This window comes from Phragmites australis, chromosome 2 (genome assembly GCF_958298935.1).
Source record: "Phragmites australis chromosome 2, lpPhrAust1.1, whole genome shotgun sequence".
NCBI classification, from domain to species: Eukaryota; Viridiplantae; Streptophyta; class Magnoliopsida; order Poales; family Poaceae; genus Phragmites; species Phragmites australis.
Genome location: NC_084922.1, coordinates 42,086,425 through 42,103,502, shown reverse-complemented (window position 1 = coordinate 42,103,502; position 17,078 = coordinate 42,086,425). Strand labels below are relative to the sequence as shown.

The window sequence follows — 17,078 nt, the reverse complement described above, 5'->3', positions numbered from 1 at the left end:
TTTTTTTTCATGTGAAGCTGTCGGTTTGTTTGAGTCTTTGTGACCTCTAAGATGTGAGAGGAGTGGTTTTCAATTGTTCGTTTGTATAGATTATTTCTGAAAGAGAGATGATTCATGATTCTAAACAGACCATGCAGCAGCTAACAGCCTGAGGTCACTGAGGGCACTGTCTAGTTCAAGATGATCTGAAACTTTTGCATGCCCAAGAGCTAGCTTGATCTGAACAATGCATTGCATGAACTCTACAAATTTTTTTCCGCTAAGGTTTTTCTCCCCGTGAATGATGATATTGCACTCTTCAAATCTGGACAAGATTATGCAGTTCCAAATCCCAACTCATCTGCTAATTAATTTTCTCCTGTCATATCTGCTCTTGCCCTTGTGTTTCTTGTATTTTTGTCTTCTTTTATCCCTTCATTTTCCTTCACAAAGCGATGGGTCCCTGATGCCCTGAAGTAAGCTGTGCCGTTCAGGACAAGTTGTCCCTGCTGCTCCACTCACCAAACTAAATGAGGAAAGCACCCATGGAAATTCTGCATGTGCACCACAACTCGGCTCCAGAGTGAACTGACAAGTTCCGGCTTCAGAGTAACGTCCCTGAAGCAAATAGTGCCGTTCAGGCCAAGCTGCCAATGTCTTTTTTGTGTTGAAAGATGGCCAAGTTGCCATTGTCGAGCCATTTGACCTTGACCATGCCTCTTACTTGTTAGGGACCCATATGAATTGGACCGCATGTGGGTCGGGCCGTGGGCCGTGATGGACGCACAGCTGGCCTGATCCAGGAGTACTACACAAGGGCAGAACAGCAGCTGTGCAGGAGAGATCAAGCGATGGCTAGATTGGAAAAAACAGGTGCTCACCTCTACCTCGGATTTATTTTCCAAGTGCGTTCACCACTAGATTAGATTCCGGGCAAATTGTGAGGGTGATATTACGCGTTTCCTACCCACTAAGGATCTAGAGCATGTACCCTTAAAAAGCAGTTGTGCAGGATGGATCGAGGAGGATAGAATAAATTAAGGCACCTCTCTGAACTCAGTCTTTTACCTCTAAACATGTATCCATTCTCTTCTTCTTCTTTTTTTGAAAACCGGGCCCCCTTCCCGGAGCCTTCACGGAGGCTATTTGACGGGGAATGTGCGTCGCCTGGGGTTCGAACCCCGGCGGGCTCAGCTCCACTGAGCGATCTTGCCACTGGACTCCATGTCCGTCCGCTATCCATTCTCCTTTTGCTGCCCATCCCGATTCCCTGCTGTTCCCAATCTAAACCTCCCTCCAATTCTTCCATTCTAGTTTGCGATTCCACTCGTGGTACTTGTATCTTGTACTCTGGGTTGGTGCAAATGACGACCATTTTTTAGATAATGGAATATTAGAATAACTCATACCTGGGATGTATGCAGTCGATGCAAAAGGACCATCTAGTACAGGTACCCGTCAGTGCGTTCCACAATCCACATCAAGGTTGTGCCCACTACAAACCAAAGCGCGTAATAAGAGGAAAAGGAAAACTGTGCCCCTTCCTCTTACTGTCTTGCACATCTGACGATGTACACGGTTCATCGTCGTCGCACGTCCGATCGAGAGACCACTAAAAGAACTCGAACCATCAGTAAAGAATCACGAACAGATCTAACACGAGCACACGAGCTGCTGCTGCTGCATGGGTCGTCCGTCAATACAAAGGCACGCATGCATCACGTACAGCCATCCTTTCATCGCATGGCTACGTAGTAAGGTTCCCCCCCCCCCCCCAATCGATTCACCATGTCTCGATTAGCAGACACGTGTGTGCATCTCGCTGCCAGTGCATGCATGCACGAACCATGGAGCAGCATTTCTCGTTCTGCTGAAGTGTACGGTCCATCGTGCCGTCAACCCTTCGATGCCGAAACTGATCGATCGGTAGAGAGAGACAAGCCGCCTGCTCGCTGCTTCTCTCCTACAGCACGACGTCGCGCCGCTTCTTGGGGTTCTGCTCGGGGTTCCCTTTCCTCATCATCGTCACGAACTCGCTGTAGTCAATCCTCCCGTCCTGCGTGTCACCAACGATTTCCAGCAAATCGATCAGCCCGCGCGCGCTCATCGTTCAGAATCCATGTTGTCCGTGACATGATGTGCGTTTGCAGCGAAAAGAAAAGAAAAAAGTCCTTGCGACTTACGTTGTCGGCGTCGACCTCCGCGATGATCTCCTTGATGTCCCTGCCGTCGAGGAGCCCCTTCTCCCGGAGCGCTTGCTCCAGCTCATCCTTGGAAATGCATCCGCTGTTGTCCTTGTCGAAGTACTGGAACGCGGTGTAGAGGTGCTCCTCCCTGTCCATCCGGTTCATGTGCATCGTCGCGGTGATAAACTCCCCGTAGTCGATCGTCCCGTTCCCGTCTGCGTCGGCCTGCATTTGCAGCGTAACCATTTAAGATCAAAACCAAAGCATCGTGGCATTCAGTCCATGTGAGTGAGATGCCAGGGTGCGCGTTAACTCACGGCCTCCATTAGCTGCTCCACTTCAGCCTCGGTGAGCTTGGTGCCCTGCTTGGCCAGCCCTCGCCGCAGCTCGTCGACGGTGATCGTGCCGCTGTTGTCGGCGTCCATGCTCTTGAACATCTCCTTGAGACCTCTGATCTCTTCCTCCGACAGGCATCCGGCGATGACCTGCCAGGGAGGGATAGATTCAGAGTGAGTCCAGCGTCAAACTTGTCAGGTTCTTGGATGAAAGAATGACTGAAACTACGTACCCTCAGCGCGGCTTTCTTGAACTGATTCATAGCCCTGAACTGCTTGAGCCTGCTCATGACAGCGTTGTCCAGTGGCGTGTCGGGTGCTTCTCCGTCTTCCTTGATCCAGGGATGATCTGCTCAGCAAACACATTACATTTCGGTTCAGTATTAGAAACTGAAAAAACTAGATGATGTCAGAAATTTTGAGCACAATTTCAACGAGAGGAAGGAGAAGCACATACTGAGGACGTCATAGGCAGAGATCCTCTTCTTGGGGTCAGCGGTGAGCATCTTCCTGACGAGGTCCTTGGCGCCGGACGAAATGCGCGGCCACGGGTCGCTGGAGAAGTCGACCTGCCCCCTCAGGATGGAGTTGAAGATGCCGTGCTCGGATTCTGAAACACAGCGGATTCGTCTCGTCATCTCTCACAGGTCACGAACGGGGGAGAACACGATAGAATAGAGGACTCGCCGGCCCAGAACGGAGGAACTCCGCAGAGGAGGATGTAGAAGATCACGCCGACGCTCCAGATGTCGGCCTCGGGGCCGTAGCTCCGCTTGAGCACCTCCGGCGCGATGTAGTACGCACTGCCGACGATGTCCTTGAACACCTCCCCTGCAACCAGTCAGTGCATGCTGTTCTCATTCGAGGTTTGGTTTCATATTTGCAGCAATCAGTGGCGGCAATGATGCCGATGCAGTTCGATCAAAGGACAATCAAAGAAGAAAGCAATGCAGGCGGGGCAGGGGGCATTCATGCCTTGCTTGAAGAAGACGGATAGGCCGAAGTCGGTGGCTTTGAGAGGCGCGTGTTCGTCCTTGCTCAGGAGGAGGAAGTTCTCGGGCTTTAGGTCGCGGTGGATGACGCCAAGGGAGTGGCAAGTGTGCACGATCTCGACGATGGTGCGGAGCAGCGCGGCGGCGGCGCGCTCGGTGTACTTCCCCTTGGCGATGATCCGGTCGAAGAGCTCCCCTCCGGCGCAGAGCTCCATGACAAGGTGCACGGACTGCTTGTCCTCGTAGGCGCCCTTGAGCTCGACGATGTTGGGCTGGCCGGCGAGGTGGTACATGATCTGCACCTCCCGCCGCACGTCCTCCACGTCCTCCTTGGTGGACAGCTTCCGCTTGGCGATGGTCTTGCACGCGAACCGCTCCCCGGTGGCCTTGTGCGTGCATAGGCTGGTCACGCCGAACTGGCCCCGGCCGAGCTCCTTGCCCAAGGTGTAGATGCTCTTCACGTCCTCCATCGGCCGGCCCAAGACGGGGCCGATGGGCGCCGGCGGCTTTTTGGGGGCCGGAGCGGAGGCGGGCGACGCGCCGGCCTTGAGGGACGCGGCGCCGGCGCGGAGGCGGGTGGAGGGGTCGGCGGCGGCGAGGGCGGGCTCCGCATCCCCGGAGCCCGGGCAGCAGTTGCCCATGGCGGCGGAGGGGCAGCGACGCCGGGGAGGTTCAGGGTGGTGGGGGATGCGGAGCCGTTGGGGGGTGGAGGGGAGGCGACCAGGGAATTCTATAGCGCCGGGGATCGGGTGGTCGCCACGGCCGTGGGAAGGGTGGGTGGGGAGGAAATGGCGGGAAGGTAACCGCCCGCGCTCCCTCTTCCCGTTTGGTTTGCCTCCGTTTTGCTTCTCCTTGTAATTGTACGGCTAGCTTACTCGTTTTAGAAGCGTGTTCAGGGAGGGCAAACTCGGAGGATTACTTTGGCGTACTGAAACCGAAATGCGACGTTGGTCAATGGGGAAACAAAGAGATAAAAATCATTTCCTCGAGAAGAACAGGTACGTCACTACGTATCGCAAAAAATAAAAGAAGAAGAAGAAGAAGAAAAGTTTGGGTCCAGCAAGTAAAACAAACTAGCAAGTGTGAGTGAGCGCGAAGGATAGGCCCATGGGCCGTAACTTTTTTTGGATGAATTTGGGCTTCTAGCGGAATTTTAGTGTAGAACAGAAGGCCCAATTCACCCATCCATAGTTGGACGCCCCCGAGTCCCCCGACAACAGAACTCTACTGAAGAGTAGCTTCCGTCTCCACGGGCAGCAGCTGCTTGCCTGCCTGCGCATCTTGTGATGATGCCATGCCATGCCATTGCCATGGCGTATGGGCCTCCGCGCTAATGCCATGTCGACGTGCGGTTGACGAGGGAAGAGCATCTCCCCGGCCGTCGTGTCAGCGTTCTAAGCTCCCTCCACGTCTCTTGGCAAAAAGGAAAAAGATAATGAAAATGATCCCTCCACTGACCCTGTGACGCCGCAAAAGCGATCATCCATCGCTGCGGCAGAGGTTCCAGAAGAGAGACTAGGTCACATGGTTGCGCAGCTGGCACAGCTCGGTTGCTGCCTCAGCTCAGTATGACGTTGCCAATCACTGAACGATTGGATCACTACCAGTACTTACTTAATCAGTACTACTAATAGTACTCCACCGCTTAATCAACTCACTTAACCAGTATCAGGGATTTTTATTTTATTTTATAATTTTCTATTCACAAAATTTAACAAAAAATTCAGTTATTTTCCATATGTCAGCGAAAGAAAATTCAAAAATTAAATATTTCGTTCTCCTCTAAAATTCCTAAAAATCATGAAAAAAAATCCCCCGAGACCACGAAAGAAGTGTAGCAAGAAGGATTCAACCCCACCGCCTAGCGCTCCCCTCGCCGCTGCCCCGTCCTATTCCAGCACTGGCGGCCCCCCTCCCCCTCTCTCTTCCCCTCCTTTCTCCTCTCTCCTCCTCCTTTCCACTCCCTTGATGGGCTGTGGGTAGTCTCATCGGGTCTGCCTCGGCTAGCTACTTCGTGCCTTCCGTTGGCCGGACCTGTGTCTTGGCAGCTAGCTACATATGGATTTGTGCCTCCTATGTCTGTGCTGCCGTAAATCCGTGCCACTGGAGTCTGCTGGGGATCTTTGCATCACCACCCTCCCGTGGACGCCGCCCTGGGGGGCTGCTTTCATGGTGTCCACAGTCCGGTCGTGGTGCTCTAGTGACGTGGTCTTCGTGCAAGCATGCTACCACGATGCCCCCAGCCCGTTGAAGCGGCCCCGACTGTGCTTGCCGCGGCCCCGCCCCCCCCCCCCCCCGGCGTGACCGGATCTAATCTCGGTCGACCAGATCTGCGTCCCGACGGTCGGCTTGCCGCGGATCTGCGCTTCATGCCCCCCGAGGTTGGCCGTCCATCGTCATTGTGGGGTGGTCTTGGGCGTCAGTTCGACGATCTTGGCGAGTTCAGTCTAGTCAAAAGCTCTCATCGGTGTTGGTGGCGGCGGCAATGGGTTGCCGCAGGGGTTGCGTCGTGTCTTGTTGTTGTCGTGCTGCCGTGGAGCTATTGTGTGATGCCGTGGTGCGGCATCGTGGTGCTCGCCGACATGTGTTTTTGCGGTCGTGTGGCTCTCCGTCGTGGGCTGTTGTGGTGTGGTGATGTGCCTGTGGCCTGCTGCCTTGGCTGAGACTGCCTGCGTGGCTCCCTCCTATTGCTTTTGGCAGGGGCCGCCAGTGTGGCCCTTCGGTCTTGGCTACGATTGGTGTCCATGGTGGCGGCATCATGCCGATCCCGGCTTCTAGCATTTGTGTTTGCTCCTCCCCTTTTTCGGGCTTCTCCTCTTCTGCAGGTTGGCCCCTGGGGAGTTTCGTGACGTTAGGATGGTTATGGGGCGGTGTGGCTGCGATGTGGTGGCGTTTGTGTCTGGTGGCAGCAGCACCGTCCCGATCCCGGCTTTAAGCGTTTACATGCTCCTCCCCTAACCCAGCCTCCTCCTCTTCTGCAAGTTGGGACTGTGGGGGAGCTTTGTGACACTGGGATGGCTGTGGGATGAAGCGGTTGAGTAGTGGCGACGTTTGTTACTGCTTTGGTCTTGGGCCTTGCGCAGGCTGGTTGTGCGCGAGGGGCGAGAGGTAGGAGCCAATGGTGAAGGCCTTGGCTGGTTTTTTAGCTAGCATCAATGACAGCGATGCCCTTAGGCGCTGTTCTCCTCCTTGGAGACGATGTCAAGGTGTCTTCCCGCTCCTCTCCTTTGGAGCTTCCAGGTGAAAACCTTGTTCAGGCAATCGGACAGGCGACAGTGGTGACTCGACGTCGCGTCCTCTTTGAAGGCGTCCCTTTGGAGGTCTAGTTTCTCGCGCCTCGATGGTCGTCAGCTTTGTGATGGCTTCATCGGGTTCGGTTCATTGGCTTCTTCTGTAGGTCTGCCCATACGTCTTTGTTTCTCGGCAGCTCTCCTTTCTAGATTGGTGCTTTGTGATAGCGATTTCTTCCAATGCTTGCTCCTCCGAAGCGACGTGCTGCCGACTTGTGAGGTAAAAAGGTGCGTTGTGGGAGTAGGGCTCCGCCGACCGAGTCGTGTTGTGGCGGCGTGGGAGCAGGGCTCCGTCGACCTAGTTATGGGAGAGACAGGTGTTGGGTTGGTTAGCATGCGAGTTGAGTTAGGTTGGAGTTGTTTGTTGTCGTGTTTGCGTCTTTGATGTGGGCGTCGTTCTATTTTAAGGTTGTATTGTCACCTCGAGGTTGTCTGTCAGTTCTGTTAAATCGTGTAGTTGTGAGATTTTCGTGCCCGATTTTTATTATAAACTAGATCAATTATCTTCTTCTCTAATAAAATCGGTAATACTCTTGCTTTTCGAAAGAAATTCCCAAAAAATATAAAATTTCACTAAAACCTTGGCAAAAATTTAAACCCCGACCAGTACTGCTAAGGTATGTTTGGTAGAGCTCTGCTGATCTAAATTCTCTATGGGAAGTGATTCTCGAGGGAAATTATTTTATGGTAAAAAATTATACTTTGGGATAAACTCTATATAGCAAATAATCAATGAGGGAAGTGAATTAAGAAAATATAGTTTTTTCAGCTCTTAATATTTAATTTATTTCAGAGAATCACTTCCAACCAATCACTTTAAGTGTTAAAAATTATAAATTACCTTTTAACTAAACTAACAGTGATTCCACTTAGAAACTGGTACGTGAACTCTGCCAAACCACTCCAAATACTAACTATTTCAATTACAGCACGGCACGACAGCAGGCAAGCAGGGGATACGCATCTAGCTTCATGTGCCGGGCACGGCTACCGAAGCATGAAACAGTGGCTGCCTGCCAGCGAGCGCTCCAGCCCTCCAAGGCAACGAAATTTACTGGCTCTTTGGCCAGTTGGTCACGCGCCAAGCCAGCGCCCGCTCCGGGTAGCCACGATAGAAAGAAAAGACAGGCGCAGCGCAGCGGGGCGCGCGGGGATCCGGAGGGAGGCTCGCAAAGCTGGGGATCCCTCCCCGCACGCTCGCCCATTTTGGGCTTGCAATTCCAGGCTTGATTAACCAACTCCTTACATTGACCGCAGCTGCTAAAAGTGCATGTGCTTCGCCTGCTAGGCGTTAGAAATATGTAATTTTATAATTAAATATGGGTTCGTATCAATTTTTTTAAGATTCAATTATATTTTTTAATAATTTTTTTTACTATATATACATGGTAGAACATCTCGTTGTAAAATATAGATGAATAAAGAATAGATAGTATTTTCCCTATATTATATCTCCTTTGCAATTGTTCTATCGATGGATCAGTAGACTACACCCGATAGCAGTAGTTTCTCAATACGTTATCAGCACAAAGCTCTGTTGGAGACCAAGCTAATGGAATGAATCTGCACTACATCGACATCTTCGTCGAGCGGGCAGGTAATGGCCTAGCCTATATGCTCGACGTGACACGAATCCATTCACAATAATTGAAAGGTACAATCGATTCGGTATGTATTCTTGCTACTACTGTTTTTACGTCAAAATATATCTTGAATTGCATAAACAGTAACGGATCGCAAGAAGCAGTAGCGAATCACATGAACAATAATGAATCGCACAAAAAGTAGCACATCGCATAGAATGACATTGCGTCATTGGCGTGAACACGACTGGTCAGCCCCGTAGTCGCCACCACGTAGCCGGCCGGCAAACTGGCAGCCATCCCTATACACAAGAATGTGGTGGCTCGAAGGCCACCGCTACAGATCGAAACTTAAAAAAGGGTATACCATCGGCATGAAGCTAACAGCCTTCTAGCATCTGCGCCGCCCGAAGCGGTGCCACCGCCGATGTAAGACTCCCGTTACCGGGATCTCCTATGCCTCCTGTATCAGTCATTGGATTACGTAGGTGATACATATCGCACATTATATAAAGGCTCAGAATACAAAAGGTTACAAACCGTATTGTATATTACAAGCTTGGCCTAGCGGCCATCAAAATACATAGCGGAACAAAAGGCCAAGCCACAAGCAGCGAGGGTGTGAACGCGACTTTAGAGACCACTCTTCATCCCCAGCTTCACTTCCGGCGAAGTCAGCATCGACTTCTTTATCTGAATGATAGCAAGAGTGAGTACGAAAGGTACTCAACATGCCCTATACTACTACAAAGTGTTGATAGATGCATACAGGGGTATTTCAAGGGTAAGGCTTTACAGTTTTAGTTTTAGCGTAAAACAGTTTATGCAGTTGGTCAGTAGTATCATCAGCTAATGATTTTAAAACAATTCAAGTAGTTCAAAAACTAGTAACAAGCTGTATATGAGGTTTTTCGGTTCTGGAAGGGGCTACACCTCACTTCGCAGTCTCTATTATCACATCTGGTGTACCTCTAGTACCACAAAACTTCTGGTGGATCAAGCCAGGACCCTAATCACACGGACATCTAGTCCACACACTCACTCATCAAGACAGACGCACCCATGGTCTATTCAAGTGTGACCATGCCTTCGTATATTTATGACCGTGTATACGGCTATTCGAATAGATTTACACTCTGCAGAGGTTATACAGCTTTACCCACGTGATATGCTCAGCTTTCAACCGTAGCCAGCGGAGGAACAAATCATACCGAGACTCTTCAAACACCTTTCATGCCGGGCTTTCCCACAAGACATGCCAATATCATGTCCCAAATTCCGTAATCACATGATTAAACTTAATCATGCATCATTAGCGTCATAACAAATTTATGGTAAATTATTTTGGCACACTAGAGCACTTTGTTCCGAGTCATTTAGATAAGAGAAAAAAATTAGGGAGAGAAAAGAATTGAATTCGCAGTTAAAACAGAACTCCTCTCTCTTCCACGTGGGTTCCACATGTGGTCCTACCACCCACCACACATAATAAGCAGCCCCCACCTGCTCTCTCTCTCATCCTCACTCCTCACCTGCTCCCACCGTGCTCCCCACCGACCAAAGAAGCAAAGGAGCTGCCCCCCTTTCCCTCTCTCTCAAGTACTCTCTCCTTCTCCCTCAAAATCCCACCTCAAGAGAAGGAATCAAGGTGTGCATGTGGTGTCTACGTGTTCTTCGGCTCGTAAGCTATCCATCCATCCTATTCATTTTCGTTTTCCCCTTTTCATTTTCGTTTTCCCGAGCGTTTAAGGTTGAAATATGAGAAACACCGGATTTCTTCGTCTCTCGAGCGTTTCACTCCGTTTCCTTAACCACCTAGCGGTCGCTAACATCCACAAGCACTGTGGGTAAGTCTCTTAGGCTCCCCATGGCATGAATTTGTGATTTGGTTGGTTGATTTCGTGATAAAGTAAAGTTCATGAGTTCTTGAAGCTTTAGAACAAAATGAGGATTAGATGAGATTTGAGTTAGGAATCAAGTTGCTAGGTTGATGAGTGAGTTCTAGACCCCATAAACTACCTCAAACATGTTTCACTTTGAATTAGAGGGGCTAGCAAGTCAATTTGGCAAAGTTTTCCCCCTTTTTTTAGAGCAATTCTGGATAGTCCGGATACTCCGCAAAAATTCGCAGATATTCCGCAAAAATGCGGAGTATCCGCAGAAATTTGTGGATACTTCGCAGTTACTGTTCATCAGGCGGTTTGAGGATTGTAAAATTCATAATAAATTCTCCGTTAGCTCCAAAAATTATGAAACCAATTTTGTTGGTTTCATAATAACCTCATCTAACTATTAAAAATGTTCCCATCCATGAAATAGTTAATTAACTTTCTAGGATAAATTAGTTATGTTAAGACTTCATTAATTCACTGTTAATTCTTTACAAGTCTAAAATGGATGAATCCAATTTTGCTAGTCTTCTTATGACTTGTGCTAACTAGGAAAAGATGTTCATGCAATTTAAAGCATATTTTCATTGCTTTTTCTTCAAATGCATATTGTGGCATGCATTGTTGCACTTCATTCATACTCATCATTGCATGCGTTCTCCCTTTTAGTGAATGAAGAACCGGAGTGTGATGCGGGTGTGAGCGAAGGCGGTAGGGAGCTCCTGCATTTCTATAAATTCTGTGCGGGGAGTGTCAGGCACTTTCTGTGAATTTTGTGCAGGGAGTGTGAGGGAAGGCGGTAGCGAGGTCCGCATCTATGTACTCTTTCTTCTAATTTTTTCTATTGAGTTTTTGGTAGTTTTGATGAGATATGTATTTTGTGAGAAGTGTCTATCCAGGAATGTTAGTAAACTTGTAGTTTCATAACTAAATGTGGAGTCATCTCGATCTTTTGAAAGATTAGATTATATCGCTTAGTTGTTTTTATCGCTATATATACGAAACATAACTCTTCATTATAAAATACAGATACATAAAAAAAAAATATAACTGTTTTGTACTTTGTATTTTTTAATTGTTTTTTAAGAGATTGATGGATTATATCCGGTAGCCGTGGTTACTCAACTCTAGCTACTCGCTCAGCACAGCTTTGGTGCTAGAGCCCGTACGTTCTCTAGTGCGACGCCCAGGAACGTACGCGTACGCGCGCGGCAGCGCTCTTGTCCCTTTTGGCAAAGCGGTGCTTGCCGGTTGCCATGGACGACAGCGAGCTAGCTGTACGAGCTGTACCGGCATCCTTTCCTCACGCATGACTTACAGTACTAGCGCACGTGCATGCTGCGTGTCTGTGGTTCTGTGCCTGCGCTGCATGATCATCTGTTCGATGAAACGACTGCCTTGCACGCATGCGGGCGATTAGATTGCAGAAACACATGGCAGGCAGGCTAGCATTAGTAATACCTGACTTCAATGTTGTCATCGTCTTCACCAACCATGCGCCTACCAAATCCCGTTAGATTTAGGCGTATGGCTAAGCACATGACGACTCTCGATCGTCTAGAGTTTCCCTCCATGATAAGGCACGAGCTTCCTCAAAAAAGGATTTTTTTTATAAGACAGGAGATGACTAAGAAATGCTTTTGTTATGGCACCATCGCTGTGAATAATGAAAAAGGGGTAAATGATTAGTACCGTCGCAAAGTATCATCACTAATCTAGTTGAGAAGTGTTTCGGACTGCATGCATACGCCACTCTCTCGTTAGATGATATTTTCCAATTTATAAATTGTTGCGATGGAACAATGACATTCTAATTCTTGAGAAAAATGAGTGACATCTTCCTTTCTGCTTTGGTGACAAAAAATAAGAACCGAATAGAGGACCACGGAAAGCACGCCCAGGCCAAGACAAAGCAGAAAATAACACAACCATCTCTGTCCATCTGGATTCTCTTGTCAAGAAAACGATTGGCTCGAGCTCAGCACCTATAGCAGCAGCAGTCAAAGGCGACGTCTCGCTACTCCTCTCTCGATCGATCGATGCAACACGACAAACAGTTAAAACTGATGCATGCCCTACACCATCGCGAAATGCGAGCAAAAATAGGGAATTCAAAAAACTCGTCGCCAACATGCGTGCATGGTGATGACCAGGAGTATATGTCAGGAATCCAGCCCCGGTCCCCTATGTCAGAAGCACGGCCCCACTGGAACTCATGATCATGAGGATTACGAACGATAGCCACAAGATTGGACGGTCAGGATTGCCTGCATGATGAAGTGGCGTATTTATGAGCTAGCAGACCCAGCACAGATGATGTACTAGAACGATGTCAGTCTTAGAGTAGGTATAGTCAAATTTTAAAAAATTTATTATATGAAAATAATAGTAGTGAATTTATTATGAAAAATATTTAATATCATCTAATTTTTATCAACTTTTAATAAAAATAGTTATAAAAAATAATAATTAAACATGTTTATTGGGTGATGTCCTAAACGATAGTACGATACTGAGACCTGCTGCTCACAAGTGGCCTAGCTAGAAATGCGCAGTGGTGATAAGTATATAATATAACTGATCATATGTAATTAGATTAATATTATATAAATTTATAGTAAATATTTAACTACTCACAGGTGATATTTAGAATTTTTAGAGGTGTACGAGTATGCGAAACACCCTAGCTCCGCCAAGGCTACTCGCCCTATTGAAAAAAAGAGAAGTCGCTGCTCACTAGAACTGAAAAAGACAAATTGAAGAGTAGCAAAAAGCCTAAGAGCTTTTTATTCTGCTGCCTTTGGTTTCATTTGTCCAGTTTTTAGACCAACCTCAACCGTTTCCTTCCCTTCCCACTCCAAAATCCCTTCCCAGCAGGATTCCCTTCTCAGATTCATTCCCTTCAGGATCCTGCACTCCAACAGCATTCCCTTCCCCATTACCTTCCCCAATAGACTTTCACTATTTTAATCTATTTGGTACCGAATCCGTATTTTTACGATGAATGCGTTTATACGGCGAAAGTACGGGCGTATGTAGTACGGGATTAGAGTGTTGACTGGGTAGACGGCTTTTGGTGGAAGAAAACGTTGAACTTTTCAAGCAGCTTGTAATGGAAGCTACCGAAGTGTGGCTTCGCAGAGAAGATTTGTAGCACTATAAAAGGGCCGGCATCCTCAAAGCGGACTCACACTAGTTCCTCGTTTTCCAAATACAAGATGAACTCCTCAGATTCAAAGGAAATGATGATGTTCTCCTTGGATTCGAGTGACGAAGAGGACGAGCTGCTTGTGCTTATTGCCATCGAGGAGGAAGAAGCAGGAGGTGCGCGTCGTAGCAGGCAGCGTGGGTCAATGCCCGGCCATGCGGTTATAGACCGGCAACATCGCGAAGGTGCTGCTAGGCTGTACAACGACTACTTCGCCGACAACCCTGTGTACGGAGATGTCCTGTTTCGTCGAAGGTAAGTGCGATTTCGTAATGAAAGCTGTAACCTTCTTTGTGTACACTGAGTCATGTATGTTCACGCACCTAGGTTTCGTATGTCGCGGCGGTTGTTCTTGCGTATTGCGGCCGCTGTGGAGGACCATGACACCTGGTTCAGGCAGGGAAGGGATGCAACGGGGAAGATCGGCCTTAGCCCGTTGCAAAAAATGACAGCGGCCATACGGCAACTAGCATACGGCGTCAGTTCAGATGCAGTTGACGAGTACGTGCGGATAGGGGCGAGCACGGCGATGATGGCACTACGGAAATATGTGCAAGCTATTGTGGAGGTGTTCGGAGAAGAATATCTCCGGGCTCCCAATGAAACTGACACCCCCCGTCTCCTAGCAGAAGGCGAGCGCCGTGGGTTTCCCGGGATGCTCGGGAGCATCGATTGCATGCATTGGGTATGGAAGAACTGTCCAAAAGCGTGGTATGGCGCGTACACATGCCATACTCGCAAGCCTTCTATAGTTTTGGAGGCGGTTGCGTCGTATGACTTATGGATTTGGCATGCTTTTTTTGGATGGCTGGGAGTCTTAACGATATAAACGTATTGCACCGCTCTAACTTATTTACTAGGCTTATCGATGAGAGTGCCCCCCTGTGTCGTACAGCATAAATGGTAACAGGTACAACATGGAATACTACCTCGGCGATGGCATATACCCTGAATGGACGACCATAGTGAAGGCAATTCCTGCTCCACGAGGCAACAAGAGCATCCATTTCTCCGCGATGCAAGCTGTTGTCCGCAAGGATATCAAACGTGCATTTGGTGTGTTGCAAGCTAGGTTTGCTATTGTTCGCGGACCGGCTAGAGCATGTGATCAGTCTACATTGCACAATATCATGACCGCCTGTGTTATTATGCACAACATGATAATTGAGGACGAGCGCGGTAGCGCTTCCCCGGTGCAGGTGTTCGACTTCATGGGGGAACCAACTCAAATCCATCGAAGTGGTGATGAAGGTGTCCTGCATTATGTCGAAACAACTCAAGCTATCCGCAACCGTGCAGTGCACCGCCAATTGCTTGATGACCTTGTGGAGCACCTTTGGAGTATTCATGGAGCACAGTAGACTTCTAAAAGTACGTATTCCGTAAGGTAGTTTAATGCATATAGTTTGGTTTAATGTTCCAAGTAGGGTCGGTCCAATGCATGTAGTTAGTCTAAGGCTAGGACATCTTATTGTAATGCTACTACTACGAAGCCATCATGTGCAATGTACCTGCGAATGAATACAAGCCCCACTATTGCAGTCCTGAATGAAAGTACTTGAATGTGACAAATATTACAAAGCAAAGTTCAAAATTCCGAAGTTGCACAGTACCATCACACACACACACACATGTCCATCAATATTACAGTCCGAATAAGAAATATGTGACGAGTTCAACCGTCCTACTCTCGGTCCTCTAGGACCTTCCACCGCGCCATTATGTCTTCCTGGTGCTTCCTATAATACTCGCGCAGTGGTCCCGAAACACTGTCCAAATCAACCTTTATAATTCTTTCGTCTTGGTCATTCATTCGGACAGTGGCTTGGAGATGCATCACCTCCAGCTGCTCCTTCTTAAGCTCCACCATCACTTTCTTTGTTTCACTGATGTCCTGCAATTGTCTTTCATATGCTCCTCCAGACACGGTTGGAATTGAAGACTGCGACGATGACTTGCGCTCTCGGGAAGCTTTCGCTTGGTCACGGCCAATAGGATGGGGAAGATCCGTCGACGCGTTGGAAGCCGCATCATTTGGGACGTCATTGCCTGCAGCTTGGCTGCACTGTGCTTCCGCAAGATCCAAGACCTTCTGCGCCTTTGCCGCTTCATGTGCATGCCACTTTGGGTGCTCGGCCAGCAGCACCCAACAGTGTGTGTACGCGAATGGTTTTCCCTCAATTGCTTTATATGCGGAGCACGCTCGAGCCATCTGCGAAGCATGTAAATATAAGTCGTGTTTGACTATACATGCATGGACAATATCAGCGAAATGAAGAGTTACCTTGTCACGTTCATTGGTGCCACTCGGGTTCAGCTGCTCCATCTTCTTGTAATGCACCGTAAACTTTGTCACGGCATCCGTGATCAGCTTCATATAATTTATGAGCGCTTTGTCGGTCCTCGGCATCATACTTTCCTTCTTGTAAGTGTTGAAGTACTTTGCGATACGGCCCCAATAGGTCTCTCTGGACTGATCCATGCCCACAACCGGATCTTGGCTAACGTTAAGCTAGGCCGACACCAACAACTCATCTTCCTCGTCAGTCCATTTGGTTCTATCAGTTTTCGCGACCACCTTCTTCTTCTTCCTCGAGGTGACCTTCTTCCTACCCTTCTCATCGCTCCCGAGACTAAACTGGCCTAACTCCGACTGCCCTCCAAGATCAATAGGCTGTGAGAACCGCGACATCTCTGCTTGTGGACTGTCGGTTGACCCCCCTGGGTACCCATGTATTGACCCCCCCAAGTCATACGGTCGAAACCGTCCTGCAGGATGCTCTCGTAAAAAGGATCCATTCCGCCCCTTCAAATAAGATAAGTTTCAAAATTTATGATAAAGATCACACTTAATAGGGCAACAAGCAGATAATTTATGATAAATATCACACTTACAGTCCCAATGCTAATAGCCATATCACTCAAATATAGCAAGCCAAACATTGCAAAACATTATGCATAGTACAACAATCTTTGATTGACCAGAATGTACTCAAATCATGGCCTTTCCAACACCTATGGCCTATTAATAAACAAGACTACCTAATCACTCCAAGATCACACTTACAGTCCCAATGCTAATAGACGTATCACTGAAATATAGCAAGCCGAACATTGCAAAACATTATGCATAGTACAACAATCCTTGATTCACCAGAATGTACCAAGATCTATACAAGATACATTATCAAGTATTCTAGTTACTACCTATTTTGATGCATTTACCCTCTACCAGGATTAAATTTCCCAAAGCTTCTTTTAAGGCATATCTTTTCTGCTACAATCCTTTCTTACGATGTTAGTTGGATTTCAAATTTGCAATGTGTACAGTGTGTCTAACATGGCCATATTAGCTGGATGCATGTATCACAAATGAATCTCTTAGTAGTAGAGCTAGTCATGTATTTGAATATTAGTCCATACCCGTCCTTTTTAAAAAACTTTCAATGCAGCTCTATCAATAATTATTTATCCCTAGTATGTATTCCTTATTCAAATTTTACTACATCTTCAATCCTGTAAGCCTTCTGTGACGACAAACAGAGTAAGTGCCAGTTTATGGTTGTTGTGATGTGCTATGCCACCCTGTGGAATACAGTTAGTTACATTGTTATAA

General features: G+C 48.0%; 3 protein-coding genes across 3 annotated transcripts; 1 reads left to right on the top strand and 2 right to left on the bottom strand.

The window, feature by feature from the left end:
• Positions 1–1,824: 1,824 nt before the first annotated feature.
• LOC133910134 (calcium-dependent protein kinase 2) lies at positions 1,825–4,133 on the bottom strand. The gene is made up of 7 exons (XM_062352650.1): positions 3,476–4,133; positions 3,188–3,331; positions 2,958–3,110; positions 2,734–2,849; positions 2,483–2,650; positions 2,163–2,390; positions 1,825–2,035 (listed from the first exon to the last, which is right to left on the bottom strand). The coding sequence occupies exons 1-7, from the start codon at positions 4,131–4,133 to the stop codon at positions 1,943–1,945; spliced, it is 1,560 nt and encodes a 519-aa protein (XP_062208634.1). The 3' UTR covers positions 1,825–1,942.
• Positions 4,134–13,472: 9,339 nt separating this feature from the next.
• Positions 13,473–14,823, top strand: LOC133907322 (uncharacterized). Its single transcript, XM_062349341.1, has 3 exons — positions 13,473–13,717; positions 13,790–14,107; positions 14,358–14,823. The coding sequence occupies exons 1-3, from the start codon at positions 13,473–13,475 to the stop codon at positions 14,821–14,823; spliced, it is 1,029 nt and encodes a 342-aa protein (XP_062205325.1).
• LOC133910133 (uncharacterized) lies at positions 14,518–16,489 on the bottom strand. The gene is made up of 2 exons (XM_062352649.1): positions 15,747–16,489; positions 14,518–15,674 (listed from the first exon to the last, which is right to left on the bottom strand). The coding sequence occupies exons 1-2, from the start codon at positions 15,942–15,944 to the stop codon at positions 15,147–15,149; spliced, it is 726 nt and encodes a 241-aa protein (XP_062208633.1). The 5' UTR covers positions 15,945–16,489; the 3' UTR covers positions 14,518–15,146.
• Positions 16,490–17,078: the final 589 nt, after the last annotated feature.

What these genes read in the sequence shown, in the direction of transcription:
- LOC133910134 (XM_062352650.1), bottom strand. Translation starts at nt 4,133, where the DNA reads ATGGGCAACTGCTGCCCGGGCTCCGGGGATGCGGAGCCCGCCCTCGCC. An exon ending in AGTTCCTCCGTTCTGGGCCG is followed by an intron (nt 3,111 to 3,187) that starts GCGAGTCCTCTA and finishes GCTGTGTTTCAG; the next exon opens with AATCCGAGCACGGCATCTTC. An exon ending in TGGAGCAGCTAATGGAGGCC is followed by an intron (nt 2,391 to 2,482) that starts GTGAGTTAACGC and finishes CTGCAAATGCAG; the next exon opens with GCCGACGCAGACGGGAACGG.
- LOC133907322 (XM_062349341.1), top strand. Translation starts at nt 13,473, where the DNA reads ATGAACTCCTCAGATTCAAAGGAAATGATGATGTTCTCCTTGGATTCG. An exon ending in GATGTCCTGTTTCGTCGAAG is followed by an intron (nt 13,718 to 13,789) that starts GTAAGTGCGATT and finishes TCACGCACCTAG; the next exon opens with GTTTCGTATGTCGCGGCGGT. An exon ending in GCAGAAGGCGAGCGCCGTGG is followed by an intron (nt 14,108 to 14,357) that starts GTTTCCCGGGAT and finishes TGTGTCGTACAG; the next exon opens with CATAAATGGTAACAGGTACA.
- LOC133910133 (XM_062352649.1), bottom strand. Translation starts at nt 15,944, where the DNA reads ATGGATCAGTCCAGAGAGACCTATTGGGGCCGTATCGCAAAGTACTTC. An exon ending in GCACCAATGAACGTGACAAG is followed by an intron (nt 15,675 to 15,746) that starts GTAACTCTTCAT and finishes CATGCTTCGCAG; the next exon opens with ATGGCTCGAGCGTGCTCCGC.